General features: G+C 44.1%; 1 protein-coding gene across 1 annotated transcript in view; it reads right to left on the bottom strand.

The window, feature by feature from the left end:
- Positions 1-13,088, bottom strand: part of LOC124805247 — a 55,035-nt gene extending 41,947 nt beyond the window's left edge. The window contains exons 1-2 of the mRNA XM_047265758.1: positions 12,943-13,088; positions 5,331-5,680 (exon numbers count right to left, since the gene is read on the bottom strand). Of these exons, the coding sequence (XP_047121714.1) occupies positions 5,331-5,680; positions 12,943-12,997 (405 nt within the window). The 5' untranslated portion in view covers positions 12,998-13,088. The remainder of the gene's footprint in view (positions 1-5,330; positions 5,681-12,942) is intronic.
- Positions 13,089-15,533: the final 2,445 nt, after the last annotated feature.

Genomic DNA, 15,533 nt, shown 5'->3' with positions numbered 1-15,533 from the left:
TTCAAGTGAGTTATTGCGCGATAGTGAACTCAAATTTGAATTCCATAAAAAAGGCATTAATCTGAGAATAAGGTGATTCTGTCAGTACTATCCATAAATTTAATATAAACTGAACTCCCTCCGAACAGGCCTCTGAAGGCTCAACGGTACTGACCAACTGCCGTGTCATCCTCAGTCTAATGGTGTCACTGAATGTGGATATGGAGGGGCGTGTGGTCAGCACGCCGCTCTCCCGGCCGTTGGCAATTTTTGTGACCAGAGCCGCTACTTCTCAAACAAATAGCTCCTCAGTTTACCTCACAAGCGCTGAGTGCACTCCGCTTGCCAACAGCGCTAGGCAGACCGGACGGACATCCATCCAAGTGCTAGCCAAGCACAACAGCGCTTAATTCCGGTGATATCACGCCTGTAGCAAGGCCGTTGGCAAATTTGAGATAAATGTTCAAATTTATTGATAATTTTGCTGTTGGTGTGTGATAAGAAATATCCACTCAGGTGCTTTTGTACTAATGGGACATACAGGACGATCAGAAACAATCTTAAAAGGTTGTAAGGGTGTCGCAGAGTAAGAAAAAAATTATACGTTGATACATCGATAAGAAAATTCATCAAGGCAGTTGTAATCTTTAAACTCAAACCTTCAGTAAGCAAATTAAATTTCTTCACTGACATCTCCACGAGAGAAAATTTCGTGGAATGAAATCTTCGCTGCAGGTTTAATTTTGCTCTTTAATACGAGATACTAATTAACAACATATTACTCCCTCACGTTAACGCTTACGTATGAAAATACCCTAGATGGTTTTTAATAAACCAACTTCGTAAGTAATGATGGAAGTCAACCTGGAGATCTACTACCTTTACATTTACATGATGGTCAGAAACAGTCTGAAAAGCATGCAGGGGTGGCGCGGGGTAGCTTGTACTGAGATATAATTGTTAAGGAAAAAATTCGATACGTTGCGCCGTTTCCGAGTTAATTACACTACTGGCCATTAAAATTTCTACACCAAGAAGAAATGCAGATGATAAACGGGTATTCATTGGACAAACATACACTCCTGGAAATGGAAAAAAGAACACATTGACACCGGTGTGTCAGACCCACCATACTTGCTCCGGACACTGCGAGAGGGCTGTACAAGCAATGATCACACGCACAGCACAGCGGACACACCAGGAACTGCGGTGTTGGCCGTCGAATGGCGCTAGCTGCGCAGCATTTGTGCACCGCCGCCGTCAGTGTCAGCCAGTTTGCCGTGGCATACGGAGCTCCATCGCAGTCTTTAACACTGGTAGCATGCCGCGACAGCGTGGACGTGAACCGTATGTGCAGTTGACGGACTTTGAGCGAGGGCGTATAGTGGGCATGCGGGAGGCCGGGTGGACGTACTGCCGAATTGCTCAACACGTGGGGCGTGAGGTCTCCACAGTACATCGATGTTGTCGCCAGTGGTCGGCGGAAGGTGCACGTGCCCGTCGACCTGGGACCGGACCGCAGCGACGCACGGATGCACGCCAAGACCGTAGGATCCTACGCAGTGCCGTAGGGGACCGCACCGCCACTTCCCAGCAAATTAGGGACACTGTTGCTCCTGGGGTATCGGCGAGGACCATTCGCAACCGTCTCCATGAAGCTGGGCTACGCTCCCGCACACCGTTAGGCCGTCTTCCGCTCACGCCCCAACATCGTGCAGCCTGCCTCCAGTGGTGTCGCGACAGGCGTGAATGGAGGGACGAATGGAGACGTGTCGTCTTCAGCGATGAGAGTCGCTTCTGCCTTGGTGCCAATGATGGTCGTATGCGTGTTTGGCGCCGTGCAGGTGAGCGCCACAATCAGGACTGCATACGACCGAGGCACACAGGGCCAACACCCGGCATCATGGTGTGGGGAGCGATCTCCTACACTGGCCGTACACCACTGGTGATCGTCGAGGGGACACTGAATAGTGCACGGTACATCCAAACCGTCATCGAACCCATCGTTCTACCATTCCTAGACCGGCAAGGGAACTTGCTGTTCCAACAGGACAATGCACGTCCGCATGTATCCCGTGCCACTCAATGTGCTCTAGAAGGTGTAAGTCAACTACCCTGGCCAGCAAGATCTCCGGATCTGTCCCCCATTGAGCATGTTTGGGACTGGATGAAGCGTCGTCTCACGCGGTCTGCACGTCCAGCACGAACGCTGGTCCAACTGAGGCGCCAGGTGGAAATGGCATGGCAAGCCGTTCCACAGGACTACATCCAGCATCTCTACGATCGTCTCCATGGGAGAATAGCAGCCTGCATTGCTGCGAAAGGTGGATATACACTGTACTAGTGCCGACATTGTGCATGCTCTGTTGCCTGTGTCTATGTGCCTGTGGTTCTGTCAGTGTGATCATGTGATGTATCTGACCCCAGGAATATGTCAATAAAGTTTCCCCTTCCTGGGACAATGAATTCAGGGTGTTCTTATTTCAATTTCCAGGAGTGTATTATACTAGAACTGACATGTGATTACTTTTTCACGCAATTTGGGTGCATAGATCCTGAGAAATCAGTACCCAGAACAACCACCTCTGGCCGTAATAACGGCCTTGATACGCCTGGGCATTGAGTCAAACAGAGTTTGGATGGCATCTACAGGTACAGCTGCCCATGCAGCTTCAACACGATACCACAGTTCATCAAGACCAGCGACTGGCGTATTGTGACGAGCCAGTTGCTCGGCCACCATTGACCAGATGTTTTCAATTGGTGAGAGATCTGGAGAATGTGCTGGCCAGGGCAGCAGTCCAACATTTTCTGTATCCAGAAAGGCCCGTACAGGACCTGCAACAAGCGATCATGCATTATCCTGCTGAAATTTAGGGTTTCGCGGGGATCGAATGAAGGGTGGAGCCACGGGTCGTAACACATCTGAAATGTAACGTCCACTGTTCAAAGTGCCGTCAGTGCGAACAATAGGGGACCGAGACGGGTAACCAATGGCACCCCATACCATCATACCGGGTAATACGCCAGTATGGCGGTGACGAATACACGCTTCCAATGTGCGTTCACAGCGATGCCGGCAAACACGGATGCGACCATCATGATGCTGTAAACAAAATCTGGATTCATACGAAAAAATGACGTTTTGCCATTCGTGCACTCAAGTTCGCCGTTGAGTACACCATCGCAGGCGCTCCTGTCTGTGATGCAGCGTCAAGGGTAACCGCAGCCATGGTCTCCGAGGTGATAGTCCATGCTGCTGCAAACGTCGTCGAACTGTTCGTGCAAATGGTTGTTGTCTTGCAAACGTCCCATCTGTTGACTCAGGGATCGAGACGTGGCTGCACGATCCGTTACAGCCATGCGGATAAGATGCCTGTCATCTCGACTGCTAGTGATGCGATGCCGTTGGGATCCAGCACGGCGTTCCGTATTTCCCTCCTGAACCCACCGATTCCATATTCTGCTAACAGTCATTGGATCTCGACCAACGCTAGCAGCAGTGTCGCGATACGATAAACTGCAATCGCCATAGCCTACAAACCGACCTTTATCGAAGTTGGAAACGTGATGGTATGCATTTCTCCTCCTTATACGAGGCATCACAACAACGTTCACCAGGCAACGCCGGTCAACTGCTGTTTGTGTATGAGAAATCGGTTGGAAACTTTCCTCATGTCAGCACGTTTTAGGTGTCGCCTGTGAATGCTCTGAAAAGCTAATCATTTGCATATAACAGCATCTTCTTCCTGTCGGTTAAATTTCGCGTCTGTAGCACGTCATCTTCGTGGTGTAGCAATTTTAATGGCCAGTAGTGTAGAATTGAGGTTAGCGAATCAAACCGATGCGCGCCCAAATTCAAGCTGCCCGGCAGAGACAGCTTCGCCAAACGTGTCCTTCGTTTGGTTTCCTAAAACTGAACAAGAGAGCGATGCACAAACTGGACATGGGACGGCAGTAAGGATCGGACCATAGCCAAGGGCTCAGCAGTCTCGTGCGCTGTCATATACGCTCTGAGAACAGCTGATTCTAATTGTATCTGGCGAGTCCTTTGAGTTTGCGCACGCAACGGCCTGACTGGATAACTTCAGTGCTAATTAACACGGTAACAGCGCAACGTATCGAATTTTTCCTTAACAATTATATCTCAGTACAACTTACCCTGCGCCACCCCTGCATGCTTTCCAGACTGTTTCTGAACACCCTGTATGTTTAAAGGTAGTATAGACATACAGGTTAACTTCCATGATAACTTAAAAAGTTGGTTTATTCAGAACCACCAAGGTTATTTGAATACGTGATCGTTAACGTCAGGTAGTGCTATCTTATTAATTAGTAACTCAAAATAAAGGGCTAAATTAACACTGCAGCGAAGTACAAAGAAGAGCAGCACGTTTTGTACTATCGCGCAATAGGGAAGAGAGTGTTACAGACATGATACAGGATATGGGACGGACACCATTAAAACAAGGGCGTTTTCGTTGCGGCGGGATCATATCACGAAATTTCAATCACCAACTTTCTCCTCCGAATGCGAAAAGATTTTGTTAACGTCTACCTGCATAGGGAGAAACGCTAATCGTAATAAAATATGGGAAATCAGAGCCCGCGCGCTGTTTGAGAGTGGAATAATAGAGAAGTATTGTGAAGGTGGTTCGAAGAACCCTCTGCCAGGTACTTAAGTGTGAATTACAGATTATCCGTGTACATGTAGAAGATTTCATTCCATGAAATATTCTCTCGTGAAGGTGTCAGTGAAGAAATTTAATTTTCTTATTTAAGTTTTGAGTTTAAAGTTTACAGCTGTCTGAATTAATTAAAATATATGTTCGAGGTGGAATACCGAACATAATATTATATTTCAACAACTAGTGATAACTGCTGTCTATGACCAAACAAATCTTATCAAATTCTGCTGCCGAGAATTCTTCCGGATTGTATGGCCGTGGTCCATGGAACTCTTCTATCCCTGGCGTTTCGTCGAAAGCTACGTTGGACATCTTCGGAGATGCTCCTGGTTGTGCTCAACCAGGAGCACCTCCGAAGATGTCCAGCGTAGCTTTCGACGAAACGCCAGGGATAGAAGAGTTCCATGGACCACGGCCATACAACCCGGAAGAATTATCGGCAGCTGAAACACCCGGTCGTGAAAGCCTTCATTGTATGACATCAAATTCAGCATTTTTCTTCATACCGATTATGGCGTGCTCTGCACACGAGTAAATAACTTTGAATCCAATTTCCTAAGGAAACCATTAGTAACACGATTACGGTCAAAATTTAGTAAAATAATAGCATGCAAGTTACAGATATGTTTCCTCGTTCTGGTAAACGATCTACTAGCCTAGTACCTGCTGTGTGATGGGTGCCATGCCAGACTCCTCACCGCCCTTGGCAAGAGCTGCAAGACGTCTGTAGATAACTGCGTAGCCCTTCAGTATGTCGTCGAACACCGTCGCCGACGCAGAGTCGTCCAGGTTCTGGGCTATGTGTTGGACGCCCTTGAAAAGGTTGGTTGTGGGCTGGGACGTGGCCTTGACGGAGTTGTACTCGTTGAAGTCAAGGCGCGACTGCAGCTCCTTCATGTACGCCAGCACGGCCTCCGCCGTGAAGTTCCTCGTGAGGTCGGCAGTATCCAACTCCGGAGGAGCCACGCCGCTCGTGGCTTTCCTGAAGATCGACTGCAGCGAGACGCTCGTTCCTGCGGCAAAGACGGGTGTTGTCACAAATTCAGCTAACAAGGGGACCACGCGGCAATCGGATTTTCGTAATTTTTTATATTTATGGTACGTGAAGCTATACGATGAAACTCTCAAAGATTCTCGAGAAAATCGACTTTGAAGTTTTCCAACCTCGATAAGTATGCTAAAATATGGTATAAACTTTTCAATAAGTAGTATAGGTCTGTGGTAGTGTGCTTGCTAGCTGAGTTCTAAAGGGGAGGGTGGAGGGGAAAAGGCCGTGCTGGTCTGGATTCGAATGCTGGTAGAATCAAATTTTTGAACGAAGATACATGTTCTATCAGATTTACATGAAGTGTAAAACACAAAATTTGTAATTTTTTAAATTATATAATCTCGATCAACAATTTTATAAGCATAATCGCTATTTAATGATTTTTGTTTGTAATGAAAACTGGATTTTTGTGTGCAATATACACTGAGGAGACAAAAGGCGTGGTATAGCGATATGCACATATAGAGATGGCGGTAGTGTAGTGTATACAAGGTATAAACTGGCGGTACATTGGCGTCACTGTCATTTGTACTCAGGTGATACATGTGAAAAAGTTTGCGACGTGATTATGGCCGTACGACGGGTTTAGCCTGAACGCAAAATGGTGGTTGGAGATAGACCCATAGAACATTCCATTTCGTAAACCATTAGGGAATTCAATATTCCCAGACCCACAGTGTCAAGAGTGTGCCGAGGATACCCAACTTCTCAGGCATTGCCAGGCATGGATAACGCAGCGGCTTTCAATTAACGTCCGATAGCAGCGGGAGTCTGCGTAGAATTCTCAGTGCTAACAGAAGCAACATCGCGTGAAATAGCCGCAGAGATCGATGAGGGTCGTACGACGGGCGTATCCGTTACGACAGTATGGCGAAATCATGCGTTGATGGGCTATGGCAGCAGACGACCGACTTAAGTGCCTTTGCTAGCAGTACGACATCGCCTGCAGCCCCTCTCCTGGGCTCGTGACCATATCGCTTAGGCCCTAGACGACTGGATAGCAGTGGCCTGGTCAGATGAGTCCCGGGTTCTGTTGATAAGAGCTGATGGTAGGGCTCGAGTGTGGGTCAGACTGCAAGAAGCCGTGGACCGAGGTTGTCAATTAGGCACTGTGCAAGCTGGCGTTGGTTCCATAATGGTGTGGGTTGCGGTTGCATGGAATGGACTCAGTCCTCTAGTCCAAATGAACCCATGATTGATTGTAAATGGTTATGTTCGGCTACTTGGATACCGTTTAGCGCCAATCATGAGCTTCGTGTTATGGATGACAATACGCCATGTCACCGGGTCACACTTGTTCGCGATTGGTTTGAAGAACATTCTGGACAATGGTTCAGCCAGCCTGATCGCTCGACATGATTGCCGTCGAAAATCTAAGGGTCATAAAAGAGAGGTCAGTTTGTGCACAAAATCCTGCACCGGTAACATTTCCGCAATTACGGACAGCTATAGAGGTAGCATGGATCATTCTTTCTGCAGGCGACTTCTAACAATTTGTTGAGTCCATGCCACGGCGAGTTGCTGTACTACGCTCGGAAAAAGAATGTCCGACACGATATTAGGTGGTATCCCATGACGTTTCTCACATAAGAGTATGGTATGCTGTAATACTCACTATTACGCAGAAACCACGTTTTTTTCCCACCTGAAAATGTTAGTTGCCGCACCAGATGGGCTTAAAGGAAGACATCGAAGCACTTCACAGGCGGACTGCTAGATTTGTTACCGGTAGGTTCGAACAATATGCAGTAATTGCGGAGATGCTTCGGGGATTCAAATGGAAATCCCTGCAGGGAAGGTGACGTTCTTTTCGAGGAACACTATTGAGAAAATTTAGAGAACCGGCATTTGAAACTGATCGCAGAACGATTCTATTGCCACCAACGTACATTTCGCGTAAGAGCCACAAATATAAGAGAAATTGGGGATCGTGCGGAGGCATATACACTACTGGCCATTAAAATTGCTACATCAAGAAGAAATGCACATGATAAACGGGTATTCATTGGACAAATATATTATACTAGAACTGACATGTGATTAAATTTTCACGCAATTTGGGTGCATAGATCCTGAGAAATCAGTACCCAGAACAACCACCTCTGGCCGTAATAACAGCCACGATACGACTGGGCTTTGAGTCAAACAAAGCTTGGATGGCGTGTACAGGTAAAACTGCCCATGCAGCTTCAACTCGATACCACAGTTCATCAAGAGTAGTGACTGGCATATTGTGTCGAGCCAGTTGCTCGGCCACCATTGACCAGAAGTTTTCAATTGGTGAGAGAACTGGAGAATCTGCTGGCCAGCAGTCGAACATTTTCTGACCCAGAAAGGTCCGTACAGGACCTGCAACACGCGGTCGTGCATTCTCCTGCTGAAATGTAGGGTTTCGCAGGGATTGAATGAAGGGTAGAGACACGGGTCGTAACACATCTGAAATGTAACGTCCACTGTTCAAAGTGCCATCAATGCGAACAAGAGGTGACCGAGACGTGTAACCAATGGCACCCCATACCATCACGCCGGGTGATACGCCAGTATAGCGATGACGAATACAAGCTTCCAATGTGCGTTCACTGCGATGTCACCAAACACGGATGCGACCATCATGATGCTGTAAACAGAACCTAGATTCATCCGAAAAAACGACATTTTGCCATTCGTGCACCCAGGTTCGTCGTTGAGGACACCGTCGCAGGCGCTCCTGGCTGTGATGCAGCGTCAAGGGTAACCGCAGGCTTGGTCTCCGAACTGATAGTCCATGCTGCTGCAAACGTCGTCGAACTGTTCGTGCAGATGGTTGTGGTCTTGCAAACGTCCCCATGTGTTGACCCAGGGATCGAGATGTGGCTGCACCATCCGTTACAGCCATGCGGATAAGATGCCTGTCATCTCGACTGCTAGTGACACGACGCCGTTGGGATCCAGCACGACGTTCCGTATTGCCGTCCTGAACCCACAGATTCCATATTATGCTAACAGTCATTGGATCTCTACCAACGCGAGCGGCAATGTCGCGATACGATAGACCGCAATCTCGATAGGTTACAATCCGACCTTTATCAAAGTCGGAAACTTGATGGTACGCATTTCTCCTCCTTACAGGAGACATCACAACAACGTTTCACCAGGCAACGCCGGTCAACTGCTGTTTGTGTATGAGAAATCGGTTGGAAACTTTCCTCATGTCAGCACGTTGTAGGTGTCGCCACCGGCGCCAACCTTGTGTGAATGCTCTGAAAAGCTAATCATTTGCATATCACAGCATCTTCTTCCTGTCGGTTAAATTTCGCGTCTGTAGCTAGTCATCTTCGTGGTGTAGCTATTTTAATGGCCAGTAGTGTAGATAATCGTTTTTCCCTCGTTCTGTTGAGAGTGGAACAGCAAAGGAAATTACTAGTATTTGTACAGGGTACCCTCCACCATACACCGTACCGTGGCATGCGAAGTTTGTATATGGTTAGATGTATGTAGAATAAAATGGGAACACCATGAAATATGTGTGCAAATTAAAAAGGGTGTAAGACATGGATGTACTGTTCCGTCCCTACTACTCAATCTGCACATCGAAGGAGTTATGATGGTAATAAAAGAACGACCAGGAGCGGGGTTAAAATTCAGAGTAAAAGTATATCAATGATATTCGCTGCTGACGTTGCTATCCTCAGTAAAACTGAGGAAGAATTGCGAGAGCTGTAGAGAGCGTAGAGTATGGATGAGACCAAATAAAAAAAAATGTAATGAAGAGTAGGGAAATGAGATCAGCGATAAGCTTAAAATGAAAACTGGGGACCACTAAGTAGACGAAGTGAAGGAATTCGCCGGCTGGAGAGGCCGAGCGGTTCTAGGCGCTACAGTCTGGAGCCTCGCGACCGCTACGGTCGCAGGTTCGAATCCTGCCTCGGGCACGGATGTGTGTGATGTCCTTAGGTTAGTTAGGTTTAAGTAGTTCTAAGTTCTAGGGGACTGATGACCTCAGATGTTAAGTCCCATAGTGCTCAGAGCCATTTGAACAATTTGCTACCTTGAGGGCAAAATAACACTTAACAGACGAAGCAAGGAAGACATGGAAAGCCAGACTTGCTCAAAGAAAGAGGGTATTCCTAGCCAAAAGAGGTCTACTAGTACCAAAATCGACCTTAATCTCAAGAAGAAATATCTGAAGCACAGGACTGCATGGGAATGAATCATGGACTGTGGGAAGACTGGAACAGAAGAGAATCAAAGCGTTTGAGATGTGGTGCTATGGAAGGATGTCGAAACTTAAGAGGACTGATAAATAAGAACCGAGAAGGAAAACAACACTGACAAGACAAGAGACAGGATGACAGAAAATGTGTTGAGACATCAAGGAGTAACTCCACTGTGCTTGAGGGAGCAGTAGAGGGTAGAAACTGTAACGGAAGACAGAGACTGGAATATCTGCAACCAATAATTGAGTACCTCGGGTGTAGGAGCTACCTTGAGGAGAAGAGGTTGCCATAAGGATTTCACGAAGTGTACCATCAAATCAGTCAGAAGGCTGACGGCTCAGAAAATAAGAGCCTGCATAAACCAGTGCTTATACAAAATACCTAGAAAAATTAATAGCACGCAGATCCATACAGTCACAATGGCAAATAGAGTGTCAAACGGTAGGATAAGGTCTCAGCTGTCACGACTTACCACCTTCATTACGATCTAAAGTAGAATCAATATTACAGAATAATCAACAAATGATTATGCATATGTTCCAGAACTCTGGTTCTCAATACATACAGTAAAATGTAATTGGAAAGAGAGATAGCCGTCAACGCTTAACGAGGAAGACCTCTCTTTGCATGTCAGATTTGTTAGTTTGGGTTAAACTGGCACCCGTTCACAGCAACTGTGGTGTGCAAAGAATATTAAAATTTCATGAATAAAACCTCTCTACGTTAAAGTCAAATTAAGCTCCCGACTTATCTATTCATATGGTTACTTAGTCCCAACGATTTGTAGGCAATAGTGAAGGAAACATCATAATAGCATAGCAAAAGAAATGTAGATAAAAAAGGAAATTTCGTCGGTTCACCTACGACTTAAAGTGGTTAGAAGGAAAAGGTATTAGCAATATCTGTAGAGAGTATCTATAGCACAGCATAGTATTTAACCTTATCTTCAAGTTAGTACATACTAACGTAATTGTGTTTCAACAAAATCTCAAAGAAAGGAAAATACTGAATAGTTTGAGCCTTTTCCGTGTAAAAGTAGTCATTAGAAAAAATAAGTAAACAAAAGAAAGAAGGAAACACAAAGCAAAAATATTTATCGTAGTTAATGACACTAAAGAAGTGTAGAAATTATATCACTGATTTTGCGATTAGGTAGGTCGTTGCTTTCTTGATAGCAAAATCGTACAACATAACGTAGAGAATAACGCGTTTTAATATAAGTAAACGAGGGAAGTAAATAAAAAATTAATTACTGTATCAGACTTCTGTCTAGGCTAATAATATCATTTGACAAGAAAAAGTCCTTATCACGGAAAGACTGCGTAAAAAGCAAATACCAGTCAATGTCAGAAATGTAATTATTGTTTTGGTTACTCTGAAACTACGTAATTTGTCTGCATTGTCCGCCTCCTTAGCGTTGCAGTAGCGTTACCGCCTACCACGCTGGTGGCCCGGGTTCGATTCCCAGCAGGGCACTGGGTGTTGTGTGTCCTTCATCATTATTTTCATCATCATTCACTCGCAAGGTGCCGAAGAGATGTCAACTAAAGAGGACTTGCAATGCGGCGGCCGAACTCCCCCGATTGGGGCCTCCCGGCCAACAATGCCATACGATCATTTCATTTCATTTTTTTGTCTGCATTATGAGCTATAAATGATGTAAAAATTTATTTATTTACCCATTACAAGGAATGGATATAATTCCAAACTCATAGTGAGCCATACGTATTAGTGAGCCTACTTAATTTACTTTTATACACGAAGTGTAGATCAATTAAGTCAATGTTGCAATCTCTTGAACTATATAGATGTTCACACAGCGTGCTTCAGAGTTGTAGTAACCTACTGATTCATCGCAGTTATCAGCCAGTATAGCAGACGTTACAGTATTAAAATATCAATACCGGTGAACATTAATATATGCAGTATATGTTTATAGGGTTTACCAAATTTGCGTAAATAGTATTAGACCATATTACATCATTGCTCACGGTAGACAGAGAATCTACACACTTCGAAGTTTTTTGTATTAAGTAGGACTAGATAAAATAATATACGTACAAGCAATCTCTTTAAAGCAATCTGGAATTTCTTCCATGTACGTATAGATCAGATGTTTGGATGCCTAAGATTACCTGTACGCACAGTAATTAAAATTTGTTTTCGGAAGAAGGGCAGTACTTCTCAGTAGACACAGGGAATACTAAACTTCTTAACGGTACACTGCATTACAAGATTGTTCGCTGACGATGTTGTTGTCAATAGGAACGTATCGCCGTTTGATGTAGAAAGATGTGACAAAATTTCCATTTGGTGTAATTTTTGGCAGCGACAAATACTGGCCGGCCGAAGTGGCCGTGCGGTTAAAGGCGCTGCAATCTGGAACCGCAAGACCGCTACGGTCGCAGGTTCGAATCCTGCCTCGGGCATGGATGTTTGTGATGTCCTTAGGTTAGTTAGGTTTAACTAGTTCTAAGTTCTAGGGGACTAATGACCTCAGCAGTTGAGTCCCATAGTGCTCAGAGCCATTTGAACCATTTTTTGATAAATACTGACACGAATTAGTTTCAGAGAAATGGAAAAAATGGTAGAGGCCGACGTTAAGGAAGGTGAGCTTGGGTTGACGTTTGCTGATGAAATTGTAATTCTACAAGACGGCAAGAGTCTTGGACGAGCAGCTGAACAGAATGTACACTGTCTTGAAAACAGGTTATAAGGTAAACAGCAGCAAAAGTAAAGTAAGTGCAATGGAATGTAGTCGAGTTAAATCAAGTGATGGTGAGGGAATTAGAGTGGGAAATGAGACACTAAAAGTAGCCGGTGAATTTGATATTTGGACAGCAAAATAACTAATGAAGTCGAAGTAGGGAGGATATACAACGTAGAATGACAGTAGCAAGCAAAACGTTTCTGAAATAAACCCTTTAACACCGAAAATATACTTAAGTGTTAGTAAGTCTTTTCTGATGGTGTTTGTCTAGATTATAGCCTTTTATAGGCCTAAAAGAGACACATCTCTAATTTTTACTACCTTGTGAATGTCCAACGCTGGCAAGAATCGCCACAACAGCTACAAGCCTCGCCATTTTCACAAGTCCTGCGTCTAATACGTGCTTCGGGCATCCTTGGCGGCTTATATACCGCAGCCAGCCCTCTTCCGACGAGGACTTCCCCCGGTTCCCGGAACGTATGGTGCGCAGGCATCACCGATTCGCTTTGCACTGACGTCCGGTGCGAGATCTGGTCACGCTTCCTGCTGCCACGACTGGCTACGGTCAAGGTTATTCTATACAGCTATGGCCTTTGCAGACTCCTCAATGACGTAAGCACCCAACGCATGATATGGCAATTTTGCCTTCTTCGTACAGTCATTTATCTTTATCAGTGATATACTGCAAAACAACATGTGACTCTACGACACAGTATCCCACACCATAACACAGAATTAGTACTTAAATATTTAATGTTATTCTTTTTCACGAATATGATTTGTTTTAATTTCTTTGTGATGTATAATCAGTTTCACTATTGTATAACATTGTAGACTCAATGTGATAAATTCACTTGTTATAATGTAGTATGGTATAAAACGATTAAAAACAGTTGAATCATTCATTGCAGAAAGGCGATGAGTCAACTTTTTTTACAAGAATGAGTTAAATATTGGAACTAGACGATGCGGGGTGGAAAGATTAATACATACTATAAGAGCAGTAGTCAATCATCAAATGGCGTCACTATGGGAGTTCGAAATCGCCACTGCATGTGACTCCAGTAGTCATTGACTCATGACAATTTTGCGCAGACTATGTAGAAGTGTCTGCAATTGTAACCAAACGACACTAATGGCTTGTTGCTATTTTAACTTGCATTTTTTCTTGCTAAGTTTGACAAACTATAACAGTCCAGTTAGTGGTTCATTGTAGCAGATCCAAAATATTTTACAGTAAAATTAATGACGTTTCTGAAAGCAGTGAAAAGGAAAATAAGTTAGATTACATGCAAAATTCACTGTGTCAGATATTCCTGTTCAGGTTATCTTTTACTTGGAAAATTTACAGGTCGATGTTTTTAACAAATCAAGAAAGGTGGAAATGAAGTCTGCTCATTTCTATATCGTTACATCCAGAAACTTATCCCAACAGTTGTAAATGAATTTCACTTATTCTCCAACAACCAATAAGAATAAAAATAACACAGTGATTCACTTTAGTTTAACACTTGTGTCAACAGGGAGATTTAAGAAGATGAAACATTATTTCCCCATACACAGGTATAATTTTCTTCCAAAAGACAGAGAAGACACTATAAATAAGTTGGTGAGCCATCATGACAGTATCTTCTTGAAGAGTATGCCATAACAATGGAAACAGCTTCAAGTAAATTAACAGTTGAAACTGCTGACGATGATGCAATTAAAAATTGGTAGTCTACATATAAAAAGCCTTGCCTCTGAGAATCTGGCACGGGAAAATTTCCTACAGGACATAAAATTTCTTTTTCACCTGATAAGGTTTGAGTATGATGGACATTATGCTGAGCAATTGAAAACGGAACAGTTCATTGATGGTGCTGTCTCAGATACATTTCAGCTCTTTTACAGTTTCACTAAGTATCCCGTACTTCCCAGTTAGGTGGCATATCCCGAATAATAGGTGATCACCACTGTCAAAAAAAAAAATAATACAAGATATATTGAAAGGGAAAAGGTATACGCTACATGAGTGTATGGAATTTTACGCTCAATTGCAAGAATGGCCAATAGCAGGGGGAACAAACAATGACGATGATGATATAGAAGATTAGAGTGCGTGCAGAACACCGTGGCCAGTAGAAGCACAATAGGCAGGATACACGTGAAGAGAGTGGCAGTGGTGGGGGTTACGGGCAGGCGGTGCAGGGGAAATGCCAAGCATTGGAGGAGCCTATGTTCACTTTTTTGTAAATATTAAGTGAAGCCCCTACACACCTACACTTGCATGGTGACAATTCAAAAAGATCTACTGTCACTTCTGCTTTGGTTAGTATTTAAAAAGAATTCTGCTGAAAATGCAACTAAAGCAGCGATTTATTTTCGCCTGACTTGTTAATCACGTGAAACTTTCAGAGAAGCATCATAAGTGGCGAATTTTAAATAAAATCTACACATATTTCTTCTTGTCTTGTTAAAATTTTCTTCTTTTGCCAAAAGACAGCCGAGTTTACATAGCATCACCTCGCTAACATGTTGTGCAGACACAATTGTGAGAGAATTCTGAAATGGTGGTTTATTAAGTTTATTAAGTGAGGGAAAGTGAGGTCAATGTTCTCTGCCTTGTGATGACTGGGTGTTGTGTGACGTCCTTAGGTTCGTTAGGTTTAAGTAGTTCTAAGTTCTAGGGGATTGATGACCATAGATGTTAAGACCCATAGTGCTCAGAGCCATTTGAATCATTTTTGAGGTCAATGGCTTATGAAAAAGCACATTCCCGGAACAAAAATGAACAAGTAATGTCTTCACTTATGCTGTTCCAAAACCCACAGCATTTCTCGTTTCACCAGCTATAGATGGCCCTTAAAAATTACATACTTTCATCGAAAAAGTCTGTGGTTAGTGCAATAATGAAGTTTTGCTTGATAACT

The sequence above is a fragment of the Schistocerca piceifrons genome, chromosome 7, assembly GCF_021461385.2.
Source record: "Schistocerca piceifrons isolate TAMUIC-IGC-003096 chromosome 7, iqSchPice1.1, whole genome shotgun sequence".
NCBI classification, from domain to species: domain Eukaryota; kingdom Metazoa; phylum Arthropoda; class Insecta; order Orthoptera; family Acrididae; genus Schistocerca; species Schistocerca piceifrons.
The sequence above is the reverse complement of the archived record's forward strand: the minus strand, read 5'-3'. Positions and strand labels throughout refer to the sequence as shown.